The 27,428-nt window shown below is 37.7% G+C and overlaps 1 protein-coding gene across 1 annotated transcript; it reads left to right on the forward strand.

Moving 5' to 3' along the window:
• The first annotated feature begins 1,718 nt into the window (after positions 1 to 1,718).
• Positions 1,719 to 25,845, forward strand: tp53rk (TP53 regulating kinase). Its single transcript, XM_051676675.1, has 2 exons — positions 1,719 to 2,000; positions 25,191 to 25,845. Exons 1-2 carry the CDS (start codon positions 1,772 to 1,774, stop codon positions 25,673 to 25,675), a joined length of 714 nt encoding a protein of 237 aa, XP_051532635.1. The 5' UTR covers positions 1,719 to 1,771; the 3' UTR covers positions 25,676 to 25,845.
• The last annotated feature ends 1,583 nt before the right edge of the window (positions 25,846 to 27,428 follow it).

The raw sequence follows: 27,428 nt of genomic DNA on the forward strand, positions 1-27,428 counted from the left end.
TTGGCCAGAAGGCAACAGTTCAAAAATGTAGTGGGCTGGGTGAGTGGTGTCCAGAGTGATTTTTCCAGCCTTTTTCCTCACTCTGGAAGTGTATAGTTCTTGAAGGGAGGGCAGGGGGCAACCAGTAATCCTCTCAGCAGTCCGAACTGTCCTTTGTAGTCTTCTGATATCCGATTTCGTAGCTGAACCAAACCAGACAGTTATTGAAGTGCAGAGGACAGACTCAATGACTGCTGAGTAGAACTGTATCAGCAGCACCTGTGGCAGGTTGAACTTCCTCAACTGGTGAAGGAAGTACAACATATATATATATATATATAAATATATATATACCGAACGTTCTCTAATGGTTATTTTTAGGTTTTATTTTTTGTTCACCTTTTTATTTTTCATTATCGTATATTTTATTGTTTTTCATAAATTTGGTTGATAGACAACAATGATGACAGTGCAGTACAGCATTTAATTAAATGTAGAAATAAAGATCACAGTGTATAGGATTTAAGTGCATTAAAATGAACATATGTGAAAAGCACACAAGAATAAAATGTACTGTTTACCCTATTTTAAGATCCTGCATGTTGGATATGGATCAGGGTCAGAAACTGAGGAGGGCTCAGAGCAAAAATGTCATGGAGAATGAATAAAATGACTTAAAAAAAAAAAAAAGAAAAAAAAATCAAAATCAAAATCAAATCACTTTATTTTCACACAGCCATATACACAAGTGCAATGGTGTGTGAAATTCTTGGGTGCAGTTCCGATCAACATAGCAGTCGTGACAGTGATGAGACATATACCAATTTACAATAACATCAAATTAACACAGCACAATTTAAACACATAATTACACTCAACAGTATACAAATAATAACATACACTGTACAGTATACAATGCGCACTATATAGATACACATTATTCAATAAAGTGTATCTATATAGTGCGCATTGTATACTGTACAGTGTATGTTATTATTTGTATATTAAAAGAACATCTTAATGAATTCTGTTCTTGTTTTTTATTTGTGACATCTGATATAGTTCTTCATATTTTATTATAGTTCTAGTTATGGCGTAATATGAGTTGACGTTTATTGATTTTTTGGGGGTAAGAGGATTCTCATTCATAGAATTTGTATCAATGAATTGACTATAAGGCAGTTTGTTATAATTGGTTAGAAAAAAGCCCTCATAAAGGTAGCTAATGCCCCTGAAAGTCAAACCCAGGGGCAAAAATGGCCCCTTAATAATAATAATAATAATAATAATAATAATAATAAAAGTGATTTTCGGACTCTGATATGGACATAGTACGTTTATTAAAAAATGGTTCTGATCTGTAACAACAGAATATTTGTGAATTTGTGCAGAGAATGTATGCAGTTGATTTATAGCCTACATTTGGTTTTGTTTAATAAGAAAATTTTAGACTGTATATGTGGAAGTAGCCTTAAGTTCTAGGAGGGAAGACATTGTGAAAAACTGAGTAAGGTGTTACATAAGTTAATGATTAAATTGAAGTATGTTAATATAAACCATACCTAGATGTTCCTTATCCATCCTCACTCATGTTCAGCAAGGGTAAAATAAAAGCGATCTAGACCTTTACAAAGGCAAGCTTAGCTTTTTCTTTTGTGAATGAGTATTAAATATAGCTAAGTAGGTGTTACAACTGTAGGTGGCGGTATACGCTTGTGTCCAACAAAAGAAGAAGAATATTTTCCGGAAGCAGATAAGCACATTGTGGCAGTCAAAGATTCTGGTTAGAAACATGGCACAATCAGACTTACCTAAACACAATGCGTCGTCTTATTTAGCAGAGGCACAGTTGATTAAACAGGGTGCTGAAGCCCGTGTCTATAGAGGCAGGCTTTTGGGCCGGTCCGTAATTATTAAAGAGAGATTCCCAAAATTATATCGCCACCCTGCTGTCGATGAGAAACTGACGCGCCGCAGAACCACGCAGGAGGTGCGATCCATATTGCGCTGCAGGAGGGCAGGTTAGTATACAAATATCTCCAGTGCTTAGTGTGTTTAAGCCATGCAAAACCATCGTAACTAACCACTAAATTAAACATGGTTACTACAGTCATGGTTAGTACACTATTACTATAGTTAAACAATGGTTAATTTTCGTTAGGGTTGAACAAGGGTGTCAACATTAAATAGAGTATATGTATACCTATTATACACTAATAAAGCTAGAAAACACTGTATTTTATAGAACTGAATCGAAATAAATTGTTAAACAGTAGCAATGACTGAATATTCTGCTTCAAAAAAAGGAGTCCCTTAAAAGGGATAGTGAACCCAAAAAATAAAATTCAGTCATTGTTTACACAACCCTTGTTATAACCCCATATTACTTTCTTTTATTTTCTTATTACAAAGGGAGAAATTTAGAAAAAAAGTTTGTGCTCAGGGATAATACAATGACAGTTTATGGTGACCACCTCTTCAAGCTTCAAAAGGACACAGAATATAATTCAGAAGTCTAATAAAATATTGTATGCAACTCATGCCTTGTTCTGAAAGCATACAGTGCAATTTGGTGAGAAGCAAACCGAAATCTAATGTATTTGTGATCACAGGAGAATCACACCGGAGAGAAGGAATGGCGTTCTAAAAAGATGTTTAATCCAGGTGCAAAATGTGCAAATAAATAGTATTTAAAAGCAATCATAAAAACAAGATTACATAAAAAATAAAATAATAAAAAAACAGTCTAAAAACTATCCCTGTTTTTGGTACTAACAGCAGTACCTACTCCCCTCCCTAAACAATTGAGGCCGGAGTATATTTGCACTCAAGCAGTGTTGGCATAACCTTGTCCATGTGCTCAAACACTTGTCATCCATATTTTTGCCTTTCCCCTAGTGGCGGCTGGTTTAAATACACAATCTTCTCACCTTCACTAATTGGAACAAACCATTATTTTAAATAAAATTGACCCTCATCTCCCCGTTCTTAAATACAAAATCTTTGAATAAATACATAAGAATGAGCTTAAATGAGAGTTAAAAACAAAACCAATAAATAGGATGGATAAAACATTTGCATAATAAAACCATAATAAATATTGAAAATTGGCGAGTAAAACAATAAAAAAGTCCTTTGAACACAGTAAAATCTCGTGATTGAGACCGACCCGCAGGCTCTCATCACAGTATTATTTAGTGAAAATCTTCACCGACCGTTGCTCTTCTCCTGAGAGTACATGAGAGGAACAGAATGCATACCCCCTGCTCGCGAGCTGGCAGGCATTCAAGTGAAATCTCATTTTGTTTATCTAAAACAGGGCCGACTTTAGAAGCCGCCACCGCCTGATGTATGCCACAAAGTAGTGCGACAGCGAATCGAGAGCAGCCGCCTGAGTCAGCCAGCACAGTTGCTCCAAAGCTGCTGCACAAGCTTTAAAGACGACTCAGATTATACAGGAATGGCCAGACTTGCCGATAATATTGGATGTGACGGATGTTTCATGGGATGAGTTCACAATGGCATACACATTTACGACTTTTGCTATATATCTAAGGCATTACAAAAAATATAGCTGCAAGCAGCGATAACGGGCCAAAGCACTATGGGTCCATTTCCACCCAGTGGCTTTTGGAAAACAATGCAAGGTGGACACATGCATTTGGCATTTGACATTATTCTAAACAATTTTGAAGCAATTTGGGTAAATATAAGAGGACTATTTTAAAGTCTGTTGGAAGAGCCACACTTCTGTTTGCCAGGTGGTGGCTCTATGACCATGACCCAAAATAGTCACATCCGTGTGATTAGCCCCCAACACTAAACATACATCTCAATATTTTTTTTTCCTTTTTCTCCCAATTTGGAATGCCCAATTCCCAATGCGCTTTTAAGTCCTCGTGGTCGCGTAGTGATTTGCCTCAGTCCGGGTGGCAGAGGACGAATCTCATTTGCCTCCGCGTCTGAGACCGCCAACTCGCGCATCTTATCACGTGGCTTGTTGAGCGTGTTACCACGGTTACCAAGGCTTCACGCCATCCACTGCGGCAACGACGCTCAACTCACCACATGCCCCACCGAGAACAAACCACATTATAGCGACCACGAGGAGGTTACCCCATGTGACTATACCCTCCCTAGCAACCAGGCCAAATTGGTTGCTTACGAGACCTGGCTGGAGTCACTCAGCACGCCCTGGGATTCGAACTAGCGAACTAGTGAACTCGTGAACTCCAGGGGTGGTAGCCAGCATATTTTACCACTGAGCTACAAATTTTTATCTAAACCACACATTGCACACAGAAGATATGAGACACTTCCTGTTTCTCATTTTTTACGTTACTTTATCGTGTCGCCGTGGCAACACCGTTCGATATATATAAAAAAAAATCCATTCGCAATTCAGCATCATCAATGTCTTGGCATGATGTCGCCCACATTTGGTACCTGTAACATGAATCCCCTAGGCAAATATCAATAAAACTAATGTCGTATACCATTAGCGGATACCTCGTTTAAACATGGAATACACAAACCTCACAAAACTTGAGCAAATCCAGCATCCTGTGGAGCGCTCATATTTCTTCCTCTAAAGCGTATTTGATCAGCCTCTCCTCAGCAGTTCCCTGCAACTTTTAGCTTTCTTGTCTAATGATAAAAAGGCAAATATCAATCAAATTTATATATTTACCATATGCAAATACTGTATGTGGATATTTTGTTTAAACAGATGTAATTCACGAAACTCATGAAAATCCAACGTTTTCTTGTTGAGCGTTCAACTAATATCTTCCTCTGAAGTGCAAATTCCATCAGTCAGGATCAAAAGTTCTTCTAATAATTCACAAATCATGACGGTCAGTCCATAACAATCCAAGCAGGTGACCCATGCTGTATGCAACTTCATAGTAAAAGCTCTTCGTGTGTTTTATGCGTAAATGCCATATTCACTGTGTACTGTATGTACAATTGATTTGATTCGGTCTTTTGTGAGAAAATGCGATTGCTAATGCACATATGCCATCCATGGTTGATGGACTACTGTGTGTACTGCAGGGGAGTAAAGTAACGAATTAGAAATACTCTCATTCCTGTAATTAAGTAGTTTTTCTCATGAAATGTACTTAAAGTAGTTTTAAAATGGGATACTTTTTCTAGAGTACATTTTAAGGGCTGTTTCTGTACTTTTACTGCACTATATTCCCTCTGTCTATGTTTGCTAATTCCCTGTTCCTATTTTATTTTTATCCATCAATGTGTTTGGCTACGATAGTCTCGTGATTCCCATCAAATCAAAACACGCATAGAATACTTGCAGGTGGAGGAGCACTAACTGCTATCTTGAGCCCGTTGTACAAAGGTGCCTCAGTTTGTTTCTGGGAGGCAGCATATATCCTAACCCCGCCCCCACACTAATCCTAACCATATGGAGCCTGTAAGGCTGAGTAGCCTGCTGGGAACAACACATGGCACCTTTCACCCATCGCGCTATCATGATGAATGTGGAGGATGCGTCAAGCAACATTTCAACACCTGAACATCAACGGCCGAACCTAAAAGGGCTTTTCACAATGAAGGCGGCAGATTGCTTGATCGTGTCATGTGAGTTTAGCTTGCTCAAGCCAGTTGAGATATCAGCATGAACTCTACATCTAATTTGAAGAAGCATATTGAGGTAAATTTCATTTTTCTGTTTACTGGGGAATAAAACGATCTCAGTATTTGTCAGGAAAAAAATCCATGATATCGATGATACATTTTTGAGTAATTTTCTATATTTAGCCTACATCCAGACCAGGGGCCGGATTCACGAAATTGTTCTTAAAAAATTAAGAAAGTTCTTAAAATAAATGATAAGAAGTTCGTAAGAACGTTCCTAAGTGCAGTTCTTGAAAAATTCTTAAGAAGTTCTCAAATATTTTCTTAAAGGGGGTGGTACTCTTTTTGTTCGCAATATATGTTTATTTAAAAATAAGTAAATAATCCTTTGGATTTATACACTTTTTATCCGTATTTATAAACTTACCTAACACTTTTATTGTAACTAACATGTAAAAACAAAACGGTTATTAATGTGTTTATTTACATTAAAATTGTATTTAATTACATTAAAAGAGGTATTTAAATAACATTTTCAAGGTCTGGCCATAAATTCCTTAAGATCTGGCTGAAGAACAAATATGACCTTAGACCTCAACTAACAAATAGGTTTTGATTAGCTTTAACAATAACCCTACTTTGTATGTTTTTATTTTAAATGAAAACTGAGAAGGAATATTTAGATCTGCCAAAGACTGTATCTTTGTCAATATCAACACGCATAAGAGAACAATGCCAATCTAATGTAGAACCATCTTTTTACACAAAATAAATGTAGCCTAAAACTGAAAAAAGAGCATTATGTCTGTTTTTCCTTTTTAAAATTTTCATTATCCTCACATTCAGTGAGGGCAAAATTTGCCTTCCTTATCTGAGCCAGATACTTGTGCAGACAATAATCATTAGAAACATTGAACAAACTGATTTGATGATGTTCAGGGTTTTGAACGATGTAGAACCATAAACTGTCAGGGTTTATGCATAGGCAAGTTCAATGACAATTCATATGATCTTTTCACGAGCACTACAGAAAAGAATGGAGATTAAAAGCAAATTTTCCTATGTATTTTCTTTGAAGGTTCGTCTTTAATCAAAGTTTTGCCTCTTGTGAAAAAAGGTTGTGCATATGAGCTAACATCACTTCTGTAACAGGTTTTATTTTTTTTTTTAAGTCTGTAGTTTTGACTGCACCCGCAACACGTTCTCACTCCCAAGGTGTCAAAGATTGATGCTTGTGCAAGAGCCCAGCGCATCAATCTATAGACACCGAAAGTGCCTTCTGGCGGCAGTTTTACAATGCATCCAGCAAGTGCGTTCTTTTCAATGAGAAACCTTTGACGTCAACTGACTGACGCAATAGTCATTAGAATTTTAGCATCGTTTAATTATACATTGAGGTACAATTTTGTCATCGTGACATATGTTGGGGGAATGATTTTAATTTCATTTGAAATCAGCAACATTTATTCACAGTGGTTAAAATTTAATCTGTTGTTTATCTGTCTGTTAAATTTGTCTGTACACATCCTTCACTGCTGAAGTGACCCATTTAATTCCGGGTGTATTCCGAGTCTTACAATAATTTTATGTGAAGAACAAACCTAAATGTAAATTTTTAGTCACCGATCACGGTCACCCAGCATCCACGGTAACACATCCTGCACAAGTTTCATTCTAACACATTCAAAATTTGCCACCTCAAGCGTAATGACACGGGTTTGATGTCAGAGACTCAGCGATTATGCCATTGGCTCTCGCTTTTTTGTGACCAATTACAACGATCTCAAGTTTGGATGTAGGTGTATTTTTTGAATGAGATGTGCCGGTAGAATCAGGATGACACAGGATCAGGATGCCTTCATGGAGGGGGAATATTTTTACTGATTAAAACCTTCAGTTTCACGCAATGCCATCATATGGTTTGGAATATTATAGTGCATTTTTTTAAATAAATGATCGTGACTGTAATTTATCTGCTTCTTACGTCTTTTCTATTGTTGAGAACTGGTTAGGTTTAGGCATAAATGTGTGGTTGGGTGCTTAAAAATATCCGTAAATAGTGTAATGTATATCAAATTATGAATATCTAAGTGTCTCTTAAATGTTTTATATTGTTGATTATCGGTTAGGTTAAGAAATGGGGTTGGGTTAGGGGATCTAAAATATTATATATGATTGTATAATGTGATATCATACTAATATATTCATAAGTATTATAAAACATTGAGGTTAAACACACAAAATAATATTAAAAGATTGATAAATAATGACAAAGTTTTCTCATTGAAAACAATGGGGTTTCTCACTGTGTCAAGGAGAGGATGCCAGGAGGCAACTTTGGCGTCATTATGCAGACACAGACAGCTTCTGCACAAGCGTCAAAATTGGACACTTAGGGAATGAGAACGGGTTGGCACCCAGCAGCTAAGCAGTTGCATAAATACATTTGAGTGAATAAGATGCGATAAAATGTGCTCACCCAATGTTACTGCTTCATGTTTTGGAGAAGAGGGAAGTGGGACTATGTCCAGACAAGATTAAACGCACGCTTCTCCGGAACTGGATCGCGGATAGCTTGACGAGCACCGATGCTGTTGCACGTTTTGAGTGTTTTTTAACTCGCCAATGAGTTTTGCTCAGAGAGCGTTCGGATGTTTACCACAATTTTATCAAAATTCTTTGGAAGGTCAGATAAAGGTGATTGGCGGGCTGCATAAAATCACTGACTTATATTAAAGAAACAGAACAGAACAAAATGTAAGTCCTTTTTTTCTCTCTAAATCTCCACTTTAACTTTTACTTTCAGATGTGAAAGTTAAACTAAACAGGCACCACATGTGACTTTTAGATGTGAAAGTGGAGATTTAGAGTGAAAAAGGACTTAAATTTTTATCTTTTTCTCACCTACACCTGTTATATCACTTCTGAAGATATGGATTTAACCACTGGTGTCTAATGGATGTCTAATGTTTCCTTTATGTGATTTTTGGAGCTATAATGGTCTGATCACTTGTATTGTATGGACCTACAGAGCTGAGATATTCTTTAAAAAAACTTTATGTTCTGCAGAAGAAAGAAAGTCATACACATCTGGGATGGCATGAGAGAGTAATTGATACGAGAATTTTAATTTTTGGGTAAACTATCCCTTTAAAAGATACAAGAACTAAATCAATGCAGAACATTGTATCTCAAAAGGAATACAATGCCCACCACAGTGTTGGGGAGTAGCAGAATACATGTAACGGGATTACGTATTTAAAATACAAAATATAAGTAACTGTATTCCACTGCAGTTACAATTTAAATAATTGGTAATTAGAATACAGTTACATTCAAAAAGTATTTTGATTACTGAAGAGATGAGTTTGCATTTTTATGCATTTGCAATATTTAGTCCTTTCAGATGGAAAACATTTATACATATAAATGATGCGATCCAAGGAGCATTTGAACAGCAGTGAAACACTTTCTTATAATATGTTACATTCATACGAGCAGACAGAGAAGTAAGTTTGAAGTAAGTTTGGAGCAGAAAAATTGTTAGCTTTATGCTAAGCTAAAATGCTATTTCTAGCCATTTTACATGCACATATTACCAGGCACAATCATATTTTTTTATGTTGGATTTTTTTTTCTAATAAGACCTTTGATATTAGGGCAAAAATCGTATTCTTGATAATAATTTTTGTATTGTTTTCCTGTAAAAATATCTAAAAATCCTTAAAACAAGATCAATTTGATTTATCTTGTTTTAGAAACAACACTGCATAAGATATTTAGGTTTTTCAGTGAATGTTTTTTTAACGTGTATTTTTTTTTCTTACTGTACTGGCAGAGTTTTTATAGTTAAAACAATTGAAAAAATCTACCAGTGCTGAAGAAATATTCCAAAGTATTTAGAATATGTTACTGACCTTGTGTAATCTAACGGAATATGTTACAAATTACATTTTACAGCATGTATTCTGTAATCTGTAGTGGAATAAATTTAAAAAGTAACCCTCCCAACCCTGTCCCACATATACTGTACTACTTAAAGCCCGATGTTGCCCCTGTACAAAAAAACTTTGCCCACCCCTGCTCTATACCCCCTCTATTGTGCAGGACGTGACGTGACAGTCTTGTTATGCATTTGTAGTTGTTTTTGCATTCTTTGCATTGTTTTAAAATTGCTTTTATGCGCAACAATAACTCGCTCTGTTGGCATTAAAGGAAATTTAGACCCTACACATAAACTGATTTTAATGTAATTGTTCCATACATTACTGTTTAAAATGGTGATCAGTGTATAATAACTTTTTGGTTTTTTCATCTCTGTAATCATGTCTCCCTTTTATTTTTTGGAATCACATTCATATAGTGTTTATCATAGATAAGTGATGTATTTTAAAATTTGGCAGTCAAAAATACCTATAAAATACCTATATTTCTCATTCTTTCTGGCAAACAGCTATAAAGGGAATGTAAATTACGGTATGTGTGCTACATTTTGAAATTGCTGCATACAGTGTTTATTATAATGGGGCATAGCTTTCGCAACCCAGTACTCACTACTCATGAGTACTTTTAAATGAGCTACTCTTTTACTCTTACCCGAGTAGTTTTTAGGACAGGTACTTTTACTCTGCTCACTCTACATTTTTGGGGAAGTAACTGTACTTTTACTTGAGTTTGATTTTTACTCTTTCCATCCCTGGCGTACTATTATTTTCTTACTATTATATTAACAATTTCTTCATGCAGAAATAAATTACACAAATTTTATGACAACAGAATTCAGAAAAAAATGCTATCTATCATCTACTATTTAAACTTATATTATTAGTGGTGCTTGTTTTAGCAAAGCATCATTATTATTATCTCACATACTTATTATTATTAGTGGTGCTTGCAAAGCAAAGCATCACTATTATTATTTTTTTTGTTTTTTTGTCATTAACAATTTTTATTGATTCCACACTCAAATCAACACAAACAGCACATGAAAACAAGAAATCAACTTTCAACAAAATATTCCCCCCTCCCTTTTATTGGAGGGAGTCCAATAAAAACAATGCAGAATCTTAAATTGAATGAGGCACATCCTTGCATCCCTTGACATAGACTTGTCCTACCCCATTCTTCATCCTCCAGTACTAAATTCAAGTCTTTCTCCCATAACTTCTTGAGAGATGTCAAAACCCCGTCCCCTAGACTCTGAATTAGCCAGGAGTAGTACGCTGAAGCCTCGTGACCCTTTCCAAAAGACGCTAGTACCATCTCAAGAGTGTCTGCAGCTTTAGGGGGCTGCGTACTACACCCAAAGATGGTACAAAGTAGATGGCGCAGCTGTAAGTGCCTGAAGAATTTAGGCCTGTGAATCCCAAACCGCTGTGTAATATTTTCAAAGGATTTCTATGCTCCATTTTCATACAGGTCACCCAGTGTAGCAACTCCCTTCTCAATCCATTCTGTCCAGCAAAAAGGGGACTTGTTAATACACAATTTAGGGTTTAACCAAATACTTGCGGCAATGTTCATGTAAATGTCCGAATTGAGCACACGGGAAACTTTTGTCCACACTAACTGCATGTGTGAGATAATGGGATGTGTCTTTACTGCTCCGGGCAGCTTGGTAGGAAGACATTGCAATGGCAAGATAGGTGCAAGGACCTCCTGTTCAATAAAAAGCCAGGGAGGAGCTCTTTCAGGCGGAAGCGACCAATACGCCAAATGTCTGAGACCAAAAGCATTATAGTAAAACAATATTTTGGGGAGACCTAACCCACCTTTGCCAATTGGCCTGTGTAACTTGTTAAAATGCATTAGAGGACATTTACCATTCCAGATAAGAGATTTAGCAATACTATCATATTGTTTAAAATAAAAGAGGGGAACTTCAGTGGGGAGAGACTGTAATAGGTAGTTACATTTTGAAATACAATACATTTTTTATAACATTAACCTTCCCAATCATAGATAATTGTAATGAAGCCCACCTTTCCACATCACTCAAACTTTTTTTATTAAAGGGTCAAAATTAACTCAATTAACTTATCAACTAAATCACATACATTTGCTGGGAATAAAATACCCAAATACTTAATGCCCTGTTTGGGCCACTGAAAGGCACCCGGCTGAAAAGCCATTACTGGGCAGAACGCTGTCAGAGCCAAAGCTTTGGATTTAGACCAATTAATTCTGTATCCCGAAAATTTAGAGAAGGAATGGATCATTCTGTGGAGGCAAGGCATAGATCTAGTGGGGTCAGTGACTAATAATAAAATATCATCTGCGTAAAGCAAAAGCTTATGTGGCACACCTCCCGCCACCACTCCTGGAAAATCATCCTCCTTTCTTATCGCGGCTGCTAATGGTTCCAGAGCAAGACAGAACAATAATGGGGAAAGAGGGCAGCCCTGCCGGGTGCCCCTATTCAGAGTAAAATAATCTGAAATTAATCCATTCGTTTGTACCGCCGCTACAGGGTGTCTATAAAGTAACTTAATCCAACCAATAAATGTACTCCTGAACCCATACATTTCCAAAATCTTAAAAAGATAATCCCATTCTGCCATATCAAACGCCTTTTCAGCATCAAGTGATATGGCAGTGACCGGAGACTGATCATTCGCTACTGACCACATGATATTAATGAAACGCCTAATGTTATCAGAAGAACTACGGCCCGAATAAACCCCACCTGATCTATATGTATAAGAGATGTCATAACTTAATTGGTTAGGCAAAATTTTTGACAACATTTTTACATCTAGCTGGATCAGGAAAATTGGATGGTAACTTTTACACTCGCTTGGATCTTTGTCCTTTTTAAGAATCAGACTGATCCATGTGTGTCATGGTTGGGGAAGCTTTCCATTCTTTAATGATTCCGGATAAACTTCTAACAAAAGTGGAGCCAATTCTGTAGCATAAGATCTAAAAAATTCAGCAGCAAAGCCGTCTGGCCCAGGAGCCTTGCCTGTAGGCAAGGCCTTAATTACCTTGCCAATCTCCTCCAAGGTTATCTCAGAATCAAGAGAATTTTTTTGCTCAGTCGTCAATTTAGGGAGTTCTAATGGTTCCACAAAGTTTCTAATATCTTCATAAGTAGATGAAGATGTGGAGCTATAAAGATCAATATAGAATTCTTTAAAAGCATTATTAATATCAATGGCCAAGGTAAAAAATTCACCACCAGCAGATTTCACTGAGGGAATGGTAGAAAAAGACTCTCTCTGCTTTATATATCTAGCCAAAAGCTTCCCTGCTTTGTCTCCTGACTCAAAATATGACTGTCTTGCCCTGAATAACCAAAACTCCACTTTCCATGACAAAATAGTATTATATCTGTATTTTAATCGGGTCAATTCTCTGAGGCCATCAGACGACATTCGGCGCTTCAGCTCTGCTTCGGCACTTTTAATATTTCCTTCCAACTCCACAAGTTCTCATGCTTTGGATTTTTTGATGAATGAGGCATACTGTATGACCTGACCCCTAAGAACAGCCTTAAGTGCCTCCCAAGCCACGCCACAGAAGATACTGAAGACCAGTTGGTCTCCATATAAACATTGATTTCAGTCTTTAACATTTGTTGGAAATCAGGATTTTGCAAAAGGGATACATTAAAGCGCCAACTATATGTTTTCTTTTTCTCTGTGTGTGGCAACATCTCTAAACTCAATGTTGCTCTAGGGGGCTTACACACTTTTGCTTCACTATGATCAAGGACTGAGTCCATCAATAAATTAAAGTCTTCTCCCAAAATTAAATCATGAGGGGTGCCAGCGGCTTGCAACATCCCTTCAAGGATGGAAACGGCCTCCCGTTATCACCCGAGCCTCAAGGAACCGGGTCAAAGTTAAAGGACGGAGGAAAACACATTCTACCTGTGTCCTCATGCGATTCAAGTAAGAGGTTACGTCTGGGCAGAGATAGAATATTATAGTGTGTTATTCTTGTGTTTCAAGGTTTTTGCTTGTACAGTTTACGGACCGCCATGTCCGCTCATTATTAATACTCAGGGTATTAATTATCACAAATTTGTTTTGCTGTATTGTGGTCCAACCAAATTGGATTGTTGTGCATTTTCACCATCGCGGGTGAGACAGCAGCTGAGTTCATCCATTAGAGTCAAATAACGCAGGCTCGTAAAACTGCGTCTCTGAGTGTTGAACACAGCTGTTTTCTCTCCAGCTATCGCGAAATCAGCTTTTGAGCAGTCACTTGATAATCTGTCTCTCTCACTAACCACACTGAGACACACACACACACACACACACACACAGTCACACACACACCTTATGTGTTATAGGATTATTTTTATATCCATATCTAATCATATCACTGTTTAGTTTGTAGTTGTAAGTCGGAAGTTTATTGACTGCATTGTATTAATTATTAATTGATATTACTGCATAAATAAACTTTGTTTATATTACAAAGAGAAGTGTTTTGGTTTGTTTTGCATACGCCTGTGTCATGCTGACGGGATGTCAGTGCTCGGATTCAAACCTTCATTCATTGTTTTTTCCCCGAAAATCGATATTCTTCGGATGTCGATTTTCCTAAGAAAACAATCTAATATTGAGACTGTTTTACTATTTGGTTATTAGTCCCTAATTCTAGGGTGGTGCCCCGTCAAAGTTAATCCTTATTAATATTCTATTGATTTTTGATAATTGATAATTATCTTTGATGATTGTTGAATTTGAATGATCAATAAGCTAGTGTTAATTTTAATTAATGTTTTATCGATGTTAACAATTAACGATTATCTTTGATAATTGTTGATTTTAAAGGATTAAAAAAAAGCTAACATTGATTCTCATCAATGTTCTATTGATTTTAATAATTAGTAATTATCTTTGATAATTATTAATTATTGCTAATAACCAAACTTGCTCCTAAACGTAGCACACTACATTTACTGGAGCCCCATATGAGGTTTTAATGAGTTAGATCCAATTAATTAATTTAAATATTAATAACTACAGAAATAATTATTAATTATTTCTGATAGTAACACTGATCTAAACAACCAGTAAAGCCCTACAATTCATTCACAGAACTGTCTTGAAGGTGTGTTCCTCCACAAAATAAACTCCAGCTGATATAAAGCCATTCAGTTTCCTCGGACAGACAAACAGTTGTTCAGTGAGCCGGCTATTATGAGTGCGGCAGATGACGTAATCATTCTAATGTCCCTTAAAAATACTCCACAAAAACTAACTCCAGCCAACAGGAGGCATAAGCACAAAGAACGAACAGATTCATCCACAACTGTCCCGTAGCAGTGCCACTCCACAAAACAAGCTCCAGCCGCTAGGCGGAACCAGCACACAAAGAAACAAAACAGGCATCCTGGTTCCTCGGATGATCAAGAGTCAAATTCACTCAGAGGCCTCGTAAAAAAATACACCATGACTTACTCAGTTCATCAAATTTATAAAAGACGTACTTTATGTGAGCATGTAGATATTTTGCAGTCATCCATAGTGTCCATTCTCAATCTGGCTGGGAACTTCAGTGCAAAAGCGATCCTCCGTCAATGCAAAAGTCATGCCACAAAACAAACTCCAGCCGCTAGGCGGAGCCAATGCAAAAAGAAACAAAAATGCCGCCCAGCTTCCTTAGACAGCCAAGACACTGAACAGCAAGTCAGTCCATTCACATAAGAAACGCCCAATGGTTTACTCACCCATAGTTTGTATGAAGGCCAGTGCCTTTTTGGGGCATAAAAATACTTTGCTGCCATCCTTGGTGTCTATTCTCAGTTTGGCCGGAAACATCAGTGCAAAAGCAATCTTCTGTTGATGTAAGAGTTTCTTACATTCCTTGAACCGATCGCGTTTCTTGTCGATTTTGCAAAATCCAGGAACAAGAAAATATTGTGATTCTTCCAAGAGAGCTTTCCTTTGCTCCTCGCCTGGCGCAACACGAGATTTTTATCGGATGATCTCAGAAATTTGGCCAGAATTGATCGGGGCCTGTCTCCCTCAGCAGATCTGCGAGCCAGGACTCTGTGAGCTCACCCGGTTTCCAGTTTATGGCCTGTTATGTCAAGCAGATTCGGGAAGAGCTCGTCCAGGAATTTCACCATATCTCTGCCCTCTTCATGCTCAGGAATTCCAACAATCCATATATTGTTCCTTCGGTTCCTATTTTCGAAATCTTCCAGTTTTTCCAAAACGTGTTCCAAGTCTATTTTGGACGCGGGCGGATTAGCGGATAATTCCCTTTCCGATGACTCCAGATAATCGATCCGTTTCTCAACATCTGCCACTCTTGTGACCAACTCAAGAGAATTTTGTTTCCATCGCCGTAATCGATCGACGTATTACAGCGAGATCCCCCAAGTCAGCAACAACCTTCGTCAGCATCACCAAGATGTTGGACAGTTGACGCTGAATTTCTTCTCCCGACTTGCCTTCCAAAACGAGTCCCCAGCTCGCAGGGCCGCCAGAGGTTTCAGCTTGAGCACGTAAGTGTCTTTTAATGTCTCCGAGTCTGAGGATTTTGACTTCTTTGCCATGTTTACCTCAAAGAGCAAATATGTAACTGGGTGTATCGAATCTCACCGGATTATAACATGAAAATAATAAAAGAAACTAGCAAAGTGCGCAGAGCTAGTCACTCGCACGTCTGCTTCCCGCATGGCGTCACGTGACCCCCCCAAGCATCACTATTATTATCATCAGATACATATTATTATTATTATTAGTGGTGCTTGCAAGGCATCACTATTATAATCTCACATACTTATTCTTCTTTTTCTTCCATACAAAATTTCAGCACCTAACTCGTCCAGCACCATTTGTCGTACACCCTTCAATGAGGTGTCAGTTCAACCGGCTTTTTGAGGAGAGGTGTGCTATGACATTTCTAAGTGATTGGGTGTACAATGTACCCCTCAGGGGCAAAAAACTGCCCCAAAAAATTCCATTGACTTTGGTGAGACTACTTAGAAACTACTTAGCCACACCCTAGCAACCATTTAGAGCTCCCTAGCAACAACTCCCATTGACTTCCATTCAAAATGGCTTTTAATTTAAATATTAAATTGTGTGAGATATGGACATTGTATCGGCCTATTGGCCACCTTGCTTTCTGGATAACAGCATCGGCCATTAAAAATCCCATATCAGTCGACCACTACCTAAGAGGCAGCCAGTGTTGTGACGATAATATTGGGCTGTTAAGATCATATTTCTTTGTTCTAGTAAGAATGCTATCTGCTGCATTTTGAACCAACTGACTTAGATTTTCAGCATGAGAAACAGAGTGCATGTGTCATAACTTAGCAATATTTCTAAAGTGGAAGAATGCTGTTCTGCAAACATTGGAAATGTGATTTTCAAAGGACAGATTGCTATCAAACATGACACCCAAATTAACTTAACTTTACACTAGTGTGGCCACGGGTGAGCCTGATCAAATCATTGTCTTATGCCCGTATTCCACCAACAGTCAAAAGCTGGCTGGCCTAGAACCACAAACTGCTTATGTCAGAGGCTTTTAGGCTGGATAATGTCAGCATCAAAGCTTTCAAGACTGCAGCAGCTCATAACAAAAAACTAGATCGCTCTCATTACAAGGAAGCTATTTACACTGTATACACCCGATGCAGCGATGAGATGCGCATTAAGTTGACGGGCATCACGTATCGTGCAGCTTTTCCAACCATTTTATTTTCCATCTAATAAAATATTTATAACAAATATAATATTTGTGAATTGATTGCAATGAATTGTATTAATTTGGCTATATATTTAAATGACTTCTAACCTGTTCATCAAAACAAGATCGAATTGACATAAGATGTGGAGTTAAATAAGTTGGATGTTAAAATGCTCAAAACTCCTAAAACTCTAAACACTGTCCACTTTATTTAAGATCAAATTAATGTTAATTACAAATATCAAATGTATAAATGGATTATTATAACTCTATGCGTTGCATCAAAAGCTGTGACGGCATAAATATGCTGTTCTGAAATAAATGATTTTGAATGATAAAATATGCTCTCAAAACTCCTGCTTTTAAACTCTAGCCCCTTTTTCATGTATGACTAAAATAACATTATATTTCCAAATATCATGTGTGTGAATTTATTGAATTTATTTGTAATAACTTGGGAAACTGTCAGGCGTAGATAGCTCTGAATATTTTTTTCTCTACTTCGGAACCTGATTCTTTTATCAGCAGCATCATCTCTCCCCCATGTTAATAAGAGTAGAGTTGTGATGCAGTGACACGATCAGAGATAAAGTAATTTCAAGCACTGGTCTTGAGGAAATATAAAGCGTAGTATCATTGGCATAACAGTGAAAATTAATTCCATGGTTCCAGATAATGTTTCCCAAGGGAAGTATATACTGTACAAGGCGAAAAGCAGAGGACCTAATACTGAGTCCTGCGGCAATTTATACTTGAGCTTGACAATTCCTTGTTTACACAAAGTGGTAGTGGTCTGATAAATACTGTAGGACCTAAACCATATAATGCCTGGTCACAAATGCCAACATAATTCTCTTGCGTGTCCTATAGAATTTAATGATCCATGGTGTCGAAGGCAGCACTGAGATATAAAAGTACTAGAAGAGAGTACTTGGTCAGTTTTGAGATAGGCCTTTATGTTGGATAACACATAAAAAAACAGAAGAAAACTTAAAGGTGCATTTTTAGGGGGCCAAGCACCGAAGGTGCTAGAACCCTATTGTATTGTATACTGATTTTCTTCTTATTATTATTATTCTTTTTCTTCCAAGTATCTGGGCATCAGAAACCGTAAATCGTAGACACACCAAACCTGGCCAGATGGTCCCAATTCCACGTCACTACTCAGGCGCATACATACCCATCTGCCCCTAGGTGGCACTATAATAAGCACTTTTGTGTTTTCACTAATATCTCTGGAACCTTAAGGGCTAAAATCAAAATTATTTTCCCCCTGATTCATTGAATTGAGCCTTACAAAACGTATATCTCCGATTTCATTTCCGTCTATAACAATTTTCTGGCATTTTGAATTTTTTAAAAAACCTACTTTTTCGAACTCCTTGTAGGCCGTTTGTCCGATTTGCATGGAAATTGGAATACATAATCAACAGGACCTCCTGTCCTAGGCCGTTTGCCCGATTCGCCTGAAATTAAGTAAACATCATCTACAGACCCTCTTAACAAAAATTTATCAAAATAATTTTGTGAAATCGTCCCGAAGCTATAAGCCAAAAATTTTTTGGGTGTGGCCTATAATGACTAATTGGCTTGTATCATGTGAGTGAAATACTAATTTAACTAAACCTAAAACACACAGATGACAGAACATTCTGAGGTCATGTGCAAAATGTCATCAATTTATGATGCTTGGGGGCCCTATAACTTAAGAAAAATCTATTGATTCACTGCTTATTAAAGCAGTTGAAATAGTACCAATTTTGTCCACCAGAGGTAGCCACATGCTAAGCAATCTGTATTGTTCATTATAACCTTAATGCTATATAAGAGTGTAATCCCAGATTGCAAGAACCTTTGGGCCAAATTTGGAAGTTAGCTGTCATATTTGGCCTAGATCTGGCATGGCTAAACACATGTGGGCCAAACTTTCACCATAAATGTTTTTCCAAAGCTTTAGGATTGGAGAGAATTTTCTCTTGGGTCACAACTGGCATTGAGGTATATGGTTCAGATGACACCACATAGCAGAGAACCATGTTTGGCTTGGCTATGGCAACCCATGGAAAATGTTAACTTGAGGTTAACATGTAGTTTATACTTGGATAAACACATGTAGGCAGGTGTAAGAGTCCATATCTCAGCCTGTTCAACAATGCCATTGGTTGGTCTAGTTGTTGTTTTATCTTCTTTAAATTCCTATTTGTCTTTCTACTGGTTATTGCACTGTTTTGGTTCAGTTCTGGCCAAAAATAGCTGTACCATATTTGGGCCGCCATTGACTTTCTGAGCTGGGACACATTTCAGCTGTTTACACTGCATACCCAATAAGAAAGTGAGTATTCTGATCTTATCATTATTTCCATGCACATTTTCCAACTCCAAACCATATACACTTGAATGCTTATTGGATTCAATCATTTTCAGGTGGTATGTACTTGTGTAATGAGAGAGGGTGTGGCGAAAGTGACTAACACCTTATATCAAGGTGTGCATAATTATCAGGCAGCTTCATTACCTCAGGTAAAATGGGCCAAAAAAGAGATTTAACTGACACTGAAAAGTCAAATATTGTAAAATGCCTTTCAGACGGATGCAACACTCTTGAAATAGCTAAATTATTGAGGTGTGACCACCGGACAATCAAACTTTTTGTTGTGAATAGTGAACTGGGGCGCAAAAAATGCATGGAGAAGAAAAGGAACAAATTAACTGCAAAAGACTTGAGAAGAATTAAACGTGAAGCTACCAGGAACCCATTATCCTCCAATGCTACCATATTCCAGAACTGCCACCTACCTGGAGTGTCCAGAAGTACAAGGTGCCAAGTGCTCAGAGACATGGCCAAGGTCAAGAAGGCTGAAACACGACCACCACTGAATATATTCATAAGTTGATGCGTCAAGATTGGGCAAAGAAATACATGAAGACAGATTTTTCAAAGGTTTTATGGACAGATGAAATGAGAGTGACTCTTGATGAACCAGATGGATGGGCCAGTGGCTGGATCACTAACGGACACAGGGCACCACTTTGTGTCAGGTGCCAGCAAGGTGGAGGAGGGGTACTGGTATGGGCTGCTATCATTAAGGATAAGGTAGTTGGACCTTTTCGAGTTGAAGGTGGACTGAAACTCAACTCTCAAACCTACTGCCAATTTCTGGAAAGTACTTTCTTGAAGCAGTGGTACAGGAAGAAGTCCTCAGCATTCAAGAAGGCCACAATCTTTATGCAGGACAGTGCTCCATCACATGCATCCAAGTACTCCACTGCTTGGCTAGCCAACAAGGGCCTCAAAGATGCCCAAATAATGACTTAGCCCCCTTCCTCACCTGACTTAAATCCTACTGAGAACTTGTGGGCCCTTCTCAAACGTGAGATTTACAGTGAGGGAAGACAATACACCTCTTTGAACAGCATTTGGGAGGCTGTGGTTGCTGCTTCAGTGAAAGTTGATCTTGAACAGATTAAGAAACTGTCAGACTCCATGGATGAAAGGCTTATGACAGTTATTGAAAAGAAGGGTGGCTATATTGGTCACTGAATATTTTTGAAAGACCAAAAATGTTATTTAATTGTCATTTTGTGTTACTTCTTTGTTGCACCTACTCTAAAAAAAAAAAAATGAAAATAAACAATTGAGTTGTGAGAAATTATTTTTGTAATTTAGTTGCCTAATAATTGTGCACACTACTAGTTGCCTAATAATTGTGCACACATATATATTCCCCTGAAAAAGACAAAACTCACTTTTTCTTTGTTAAACATTCAGGTTTGAGGTTCAATAACATTTTGGATTGACTGAGAGCATTGTGTTTGTGCAACAATAAAATTAATCCAGAGGAATACAATTTGCCTAATAATTGGGCACGCAGTGTATTTGGGCCAAAGCTGTGCCAAAGGAAATGTGCTGACTGGGATACTTTTAATGCTTTCCCAGTTTCCCAGTTATTTGTCATAAAATGTGTTGATTTATCTTCATGTTCATTATTTGTTATATATCCGTAAACAAAAAGCTTGGTTAGTGTTAATAAGTGCTTTAGTATTATTAAGAGCGGCACCTGCAAGATACGTGCAGGGCTCTAAAGTGCGAGTGTTTCACTCGCAGATGCTAGTAAAAATCGGTGCGTGCGAATGTGGAAAACTGGTGCACCGGCGAGTGACAGCTCTCACATGGCTGCGAGCGCTATACTCACCCCCCAACCCCCCCCCCCAAATCCACATCTGATGTTTTTAGGCTCTTCTCTGACCATCCTGCACACAACTCATGGATGTACCGTCCACTACCGCCTTCAACTCGTAATCCCGTGCCGAAAGAAATCTGAGCTTTTTTGCACAACTGCGTGAAGATGAAGCGCACCAAACAGAGAAGGAATGGAGCTTCGTGTGGCCAAGTGCGCGTGCCAAGTGGGTTTCTTTTTCTTGGATCTTCAAAATTCTTGGAAATTCTATGACATTATACCACCACGCACTGCAAGACTGCCAAAAAAATCAATTAAAATCAAACTGTAATGAGACTATCAAGCGGCTGCAGGACTCTTTGCGAATTGTCAAGTTCAACCGCAAAAAATTTATCAAGTGTCATGTATTTCACGGCTATGCAAAATCCCGCTGCATGGTAGGCAAATTCCAAAAATCATTTTTATATTATCATCTTTTTTTTTTAATCCTTCATTATACTTTTGCAAATGTAATATATGCATTTATTTTTTATTTTTTTATTTTTTGCATTTTTCAAGGCCATTCAAGGCATTTTTCAAGGCCGATGATAGCAGTCTCTCACGCAAACACAGCGCACAGGGAGAGAGAGAGAGAGCGCGCATCCATGGCCGTGTTTAGACTTTCTGATAAGTAGAGGTGGCTTCAAAGTGGGCAGTGGTGGCTCAGCGGTTAAGGCTCTGGGTTACTGATGAGAAGGTTGGGGGTTCAAGCCCCAGCACTGCCAAGATGCCACTGTTGGGCCCATGAGCAAGGCCCTTGCTCAAATCTGCTCCAGGGGTGCAGTATCATGGCTGACCCTGTGCTCTGACCCCAGCTTAGCTGGGATATGTGAAAAAAAGAATTTCACTGTATATGTGCAAATGTGTGATAAAATTAATTAAAAAAAGTAAAAAGGTTGAGAACCACTGATCAAGTGCATATTTTCACAGAAAAACTATTTTAAAAAAATAGCATTTAGGCCTTAGGCAGAAATTCATCTTTGTGAGGTAGGCTACTTAATGTGCGTCAGAGCATGTGAGCGAAGCGGTGTGACACTCCACTCAATAACCCGCTCCATGCGTGTGCGCTCCACTCAACCGCTCATGGCCCAAGCAGATGCTCCACTCAAGTAGTAACGCTCACGCTCACCAGTAAAAAAGCGTTCGCTCAAATCCCGCTCTGACATTAAATTTCTCTGTAGTATACTTGGTTCCAAGCACGTACACAGGGGGTAGCTACAGTGGCCCGAGCAACTACCCCTTTGCCCACATGGGCTGAGGTGGCTGGGTGAAATATAGACTATAGGCTGACATTTATTAAATTATCAAATGATTACTAATGTACACATCTGAAATTATGTGATTGTATTGCTGTGTTTTTGTTACAAAATCTTGCTGTTTATTTTGGACTGGTTTACAACGGCTGTTAGACAACCAGACCTTCCTTATCATTTGTAATCAGTCAAATATTTCTCTGTTATCACATATCTTCAAATAATGCCTTAATATTTTTCAGTTCTAAATTACCTTTATTTACTTTAAACAAGTCATCAAACATGCCTCTAGAAGTGATAAAACACGTGTGTTGGCATGGAAACTCGCATATGCGCAGATTTGCGCTTTTCAGTTTAAACTGGGCACGAGTGATACAACCGACCCAGAAAACCACAATCTTTTAAACTTAAAAGTTTTTTCGAGTCATTTATGGCAATAATGAAAACAAGGACTGGTACCAGGAAAAATATTGGAGGTAAAAGTGAAATTTATAATTGTTTTTCAGTTGTCTCCATGGATTGATTATATTGTAGATTTGATACATTAATAGGTTACTGATTTAATGCTATCAGACTTTGGGTCTATAAATTAAAATGAGCAATTTCTCATCCTAAGTGAAAGTTTTTCTCTTTTTCAGTGTTTTTGCTTTATTAACATATATTTTATATGTACGAATTTAAATGCAATCTAAAGGACTGTGGTAATTAATAATTATTAAATTAGTAGATACCATGTGCCCCCTTTGTTTTCCTTGATATTTTTAAAGCAGCATATTGTGAATCTGGACTTTATATGCATCAAACGATCATGTCTTGTGCATGTGCTCTTTATATGTACAGCAAGGTTTAACCATGGATTTAACAAATACAAAATATTTGTCCTGAATAAAGATTTTTTCAAATATATATATTAGATTGAAATTATTTTTAATGATCCCAAAACAAATTAAATAATTGTATTCACAAATTACACCGCCTTCGTTTAAGTTGTTTTTTTTTTCTAACAATAATACAATACAATAATTTATAGCTTTTTTTCTCTGCGCATGAATCCAGCAAACGATGTCAGAAGATATTATCTGCAACCACTAATCTAGAGTAATTTTTTTTTTATGTTTCACTTACCGTTAAGGTGTGGATTTGGCATTGGGAAACTGACTAGCAGTTATGTGCCACTTTATCCCAAAGCAGAAATCGAAAGCAACAGGCGGTCGATTAAGTGAGATAATCCCGCTATAAATTCTCTATATGAGAGCGGAAATCTTTACTAATCAAATGCTCAATTGTACAATAGAGGCATGAAAGCAGAATGCTATGCCTGCAAATTAGGACACACTGGTCTGCAAGATCATACGTGTTTATTGGTTTTGATGCAGGGTTTTTTTTTGTGTGTGTTCGCCGGAATTCAAGGAAAAATGCTTTGCCAATATACAGTATTATTAAGCTTACATATTCAACTGAGGGTGCTCTAACGTTCGCAACCCTGCAGAACCGGGCCTGCATCTAGCTGGCCTGTACTTACATGATGGCAAAACAACAAGATATCATAATTATCTATTAATTTATTATCAAATAGTGAATATTTGCTAATTCTCACAGTCTTACCACACTCTCTTTCAATATCCTCGTTCTTTGATTTATACTTTGCGTTTATTTTGGCTATACGGTTTGCAACTTCACTATAACAATGTTTGAACTCCATCAGGCCTATTGCTTATTTCGCAGATTCCCAAACCAGCATATCACGAAGTGCATTCTGGGTTGAGCGTGCGGCACTGAGCGGCCTGAGAGAGCGGAGTGGAATCTTCAAAAAGGCGCTCTCCGCTCAGGTGGAATTATCACCGCTATGCTCAATGCTTCGCTCACATGCTCTGATGTGCGTGTTATAGAAAATTAACATTTTACAACTTTCATGAATTACCTTGACATTAAGCATTGTTGCATTAAACAAAGCTAAACAGATAGTTAAAACTGAAAATACATTCATTTGAAAGTTTGATTTAATAGATACAAATGTTGATGAACTGCTATTTTGTTAAGAATTACTTAACCTATATGTTAGTTAATGGCAAATGGAATAAAGCGTCATCAATATATTATTAGTTTATTAGTGGCTTTCTGGCTTATAAAAGAGATCAGTCAGGACTGATGTTATTAGGTGCTGCTTGTAAGGTTAATTTTAAAATAATAACTTGAAAAAGATTTATCAGAGAAGGTGTCCTGTATTTAGAATCTTTTATGAATTAGTAATTCTTAATGCCTGCTTGTGTATATACATGCTCTGTTGTGAAACATTAACAGTTACACACAAACGAAACTCAGACTGTGCCCCATAATGTTTTACTGTACCCCTACAATTTTTCACGGAATTTATATAGTTGGTTTTTAATGGTTTCTGTGAAAGCATGCATAGTCAGTGATATTGTTAATCACATTCATATGTATTTTGTGACACTTTCTTTTGTTTCCTCTGTCCTAGGTATTAACGCACCAGTTGTTTATTTTGTTGACTACACCACCCACTGCATCTTCTTGGAGGACATTGTTCACTCAGTATCTGTAAGAGACCACATTGTATCAGCTCAAGCATCAGGAGAAACCACAGAACATCTCCAAACTCTTGCTGACAAGATGGGTGAAATCCTGGCTCAGATGCACAATGAAGATGTTGTCCATGGTGACCTCACAACATCCAACATGCTTCTGGTCAATGGAGCTGAGAACAAAAACATCAACCTGGTTCTGATTGACTTTGGGTTGAGTTTCATCTCTGCCCTGCCTGAGGATAAAGGTGTTGACTTGTATGTGTTAGAGAAAGCATTTCTCAGCACTCACCCCAATACAGAGGCTCTGTTTAAAAGACTTCTGAAAAGTTACACTGCTTCATCCAAAAAGGCCCCTGCGGTCATCAAAAAATTGGATGAGGTTCGGTTAAGAGGTCGGAAGAGGTCTATGGTTGGGTAACATGCAGTAGTTATTGTCTGCCATGAAACGGTGTCACTAGAACATTCAATGTTTGATGTTGAAAAAGGTATATGTGTCAATTAGATTGACTCATTCTTTGTTGTAACACGCAGAACATAATAATGAAGTAGCATAATAGAACATTATAATAAACAAAGGTTTTATTCTCACTTTGGATCTTGATTTTGAGTGCTTTCATAGTATTTTAAGAATAGATGCAAAACAGCAGATGATGCATGGACATCCTGAAAGATAAGCATGTGCAGTGGCAGATCCTGGTATAGGCGATATAGGCTGCCACCTACGGCTGAAACGCTCACTGGGGCAGCACAACAGAGAACCTGCTCGGCCACCCCCGCTCAGAGCTCGCAAGATCATGATGGGAGAAAGGTGCCCCGAATTGTGCCGCACCTGGCTTGATCGTGATGGGAGAAAGGTGCCCCAAATCATGCCACCCCGCCCCAAGCTAGCAATATCGCAGTGGGAGAAAGGTGCCCCAAATCGTGCCACCCACACAGAGCTTGCAAAATCGTGATAGGAGAAAGGTGCCCCAAATTGTGCCACCCCGCATAGAGCTTGCAAGATCGCGATGGGAGAAAGGTGCCCCAAGTAGTTCCTGAAAGGATACTCAGCCTTAAATTCTCTATATGGTTAGGATTATGGATATTCATAATGCATTTTTACATTATGAACAAACATAAGATAACCATGATCAACAGTATATAGGTACACCATGACACAGGATCGCCTCAGTGATCTTGAGAAAATTTGTATCAAACGTGATTGCTGGGCAGATATGACAAAGTCATTGATGATTTTACATCAATGAAAACTAGGAGGGGAGGGTTAAATTATAAACTAGGGATTAGGTGTACTAGCACAAGCAGCAATCTGTAAGTATTTTTCTGTTTTCTATTCTCTAATTTAATTTTGCAATTTATATATGTACAGTATAAAGTAATTTTCATTAAATATACATATATATATATACACAGAATATATATGTGTGTGTGTGTGTGTGTGTTATATATATATATATATATATATATATATATATATATATATATATATATATATATATATATACACACACAGTGGTGTGAAAAAGTGTTTGCCCCCTTCCTGATTTCTTATTTTTTTGCATGTTTGTCACACTTAAATGTTTCAGATCATCAAACAAGTTTAAATATTAGTCAAAGATAACACAAGTAAACACAAAATTCAGTTTTTAAATGAAGGTTGTTATTATTAAGGGAAAACAAAATCCAAACCTAGATGGCCCTGTGTGAAAAAGTGTTTGCCCCACCTGTTAAAACATAACTGTGGTTTATCACACCTGAGTTCAATTTCTCTAGCCACACCAAGGCCCGATTACTGCCACCTGTTCTCAGTCAAGAAATCACTTATATAGGACCTGCCTGACAAAGTGAAGTAGACCAAAAGATCTTCAAAAGCTAGACATCATGCCGAGATCCAAAGAAATTCAGGAACAAATGAGAAAGAAAGTAATTGAGATCTATCAGTCTGGAAAAGGTTATAAAGCCATTTCTAAAGCTTTGGGACTCCAGAGAACCACAGTGAGAGCCATTATCCACAAATGGCAAAAACATGGAACAGTGGTGAACCTTCCCAGGAGTGGCCGGCTGACCAAAATTACCCCAAGAGCACAGCGACGACTCATCCAAGAGGTCACAAAAGACCCCACAACAACATCCAAAGAACTGCAGGCCTCACTTGCCTCAGTTAAGGTCAG

Source organism: Myxocyprinus asiaticus, chromosome 37 (assembly GCF_019703515.2).
Source record: "Myxocyprinus asiaticus isolate MX2 ecotype Aquarium Trade chromosome 37, UBuf_Myxa_2, whole genome shotgun sequence".
Taxonomy (NCBI): domain Eukaryota; kingdom Metazoa; phylum Chordata; class Actinopteri; order Cypriniformes; family Catostomidae; genus Myxocyprinus; species Myxocyprinus asiaticus.

Coding starts and splice junctions, on each gene's coding strand:
- tp53rk (XM_051676675.1), top strand. CDS start 1,772: ATGGCACAATCAGACTTACCTAAACACAATGCGTCGTCTTATTTAGCA. Junction 2,001..25,190: donor ATTGCGCTGCAGGAGGGCAG/GTTAGTATACAA, acceptor CCTCTGTCCTAG/GTATTAACGCACCAGTTGTT.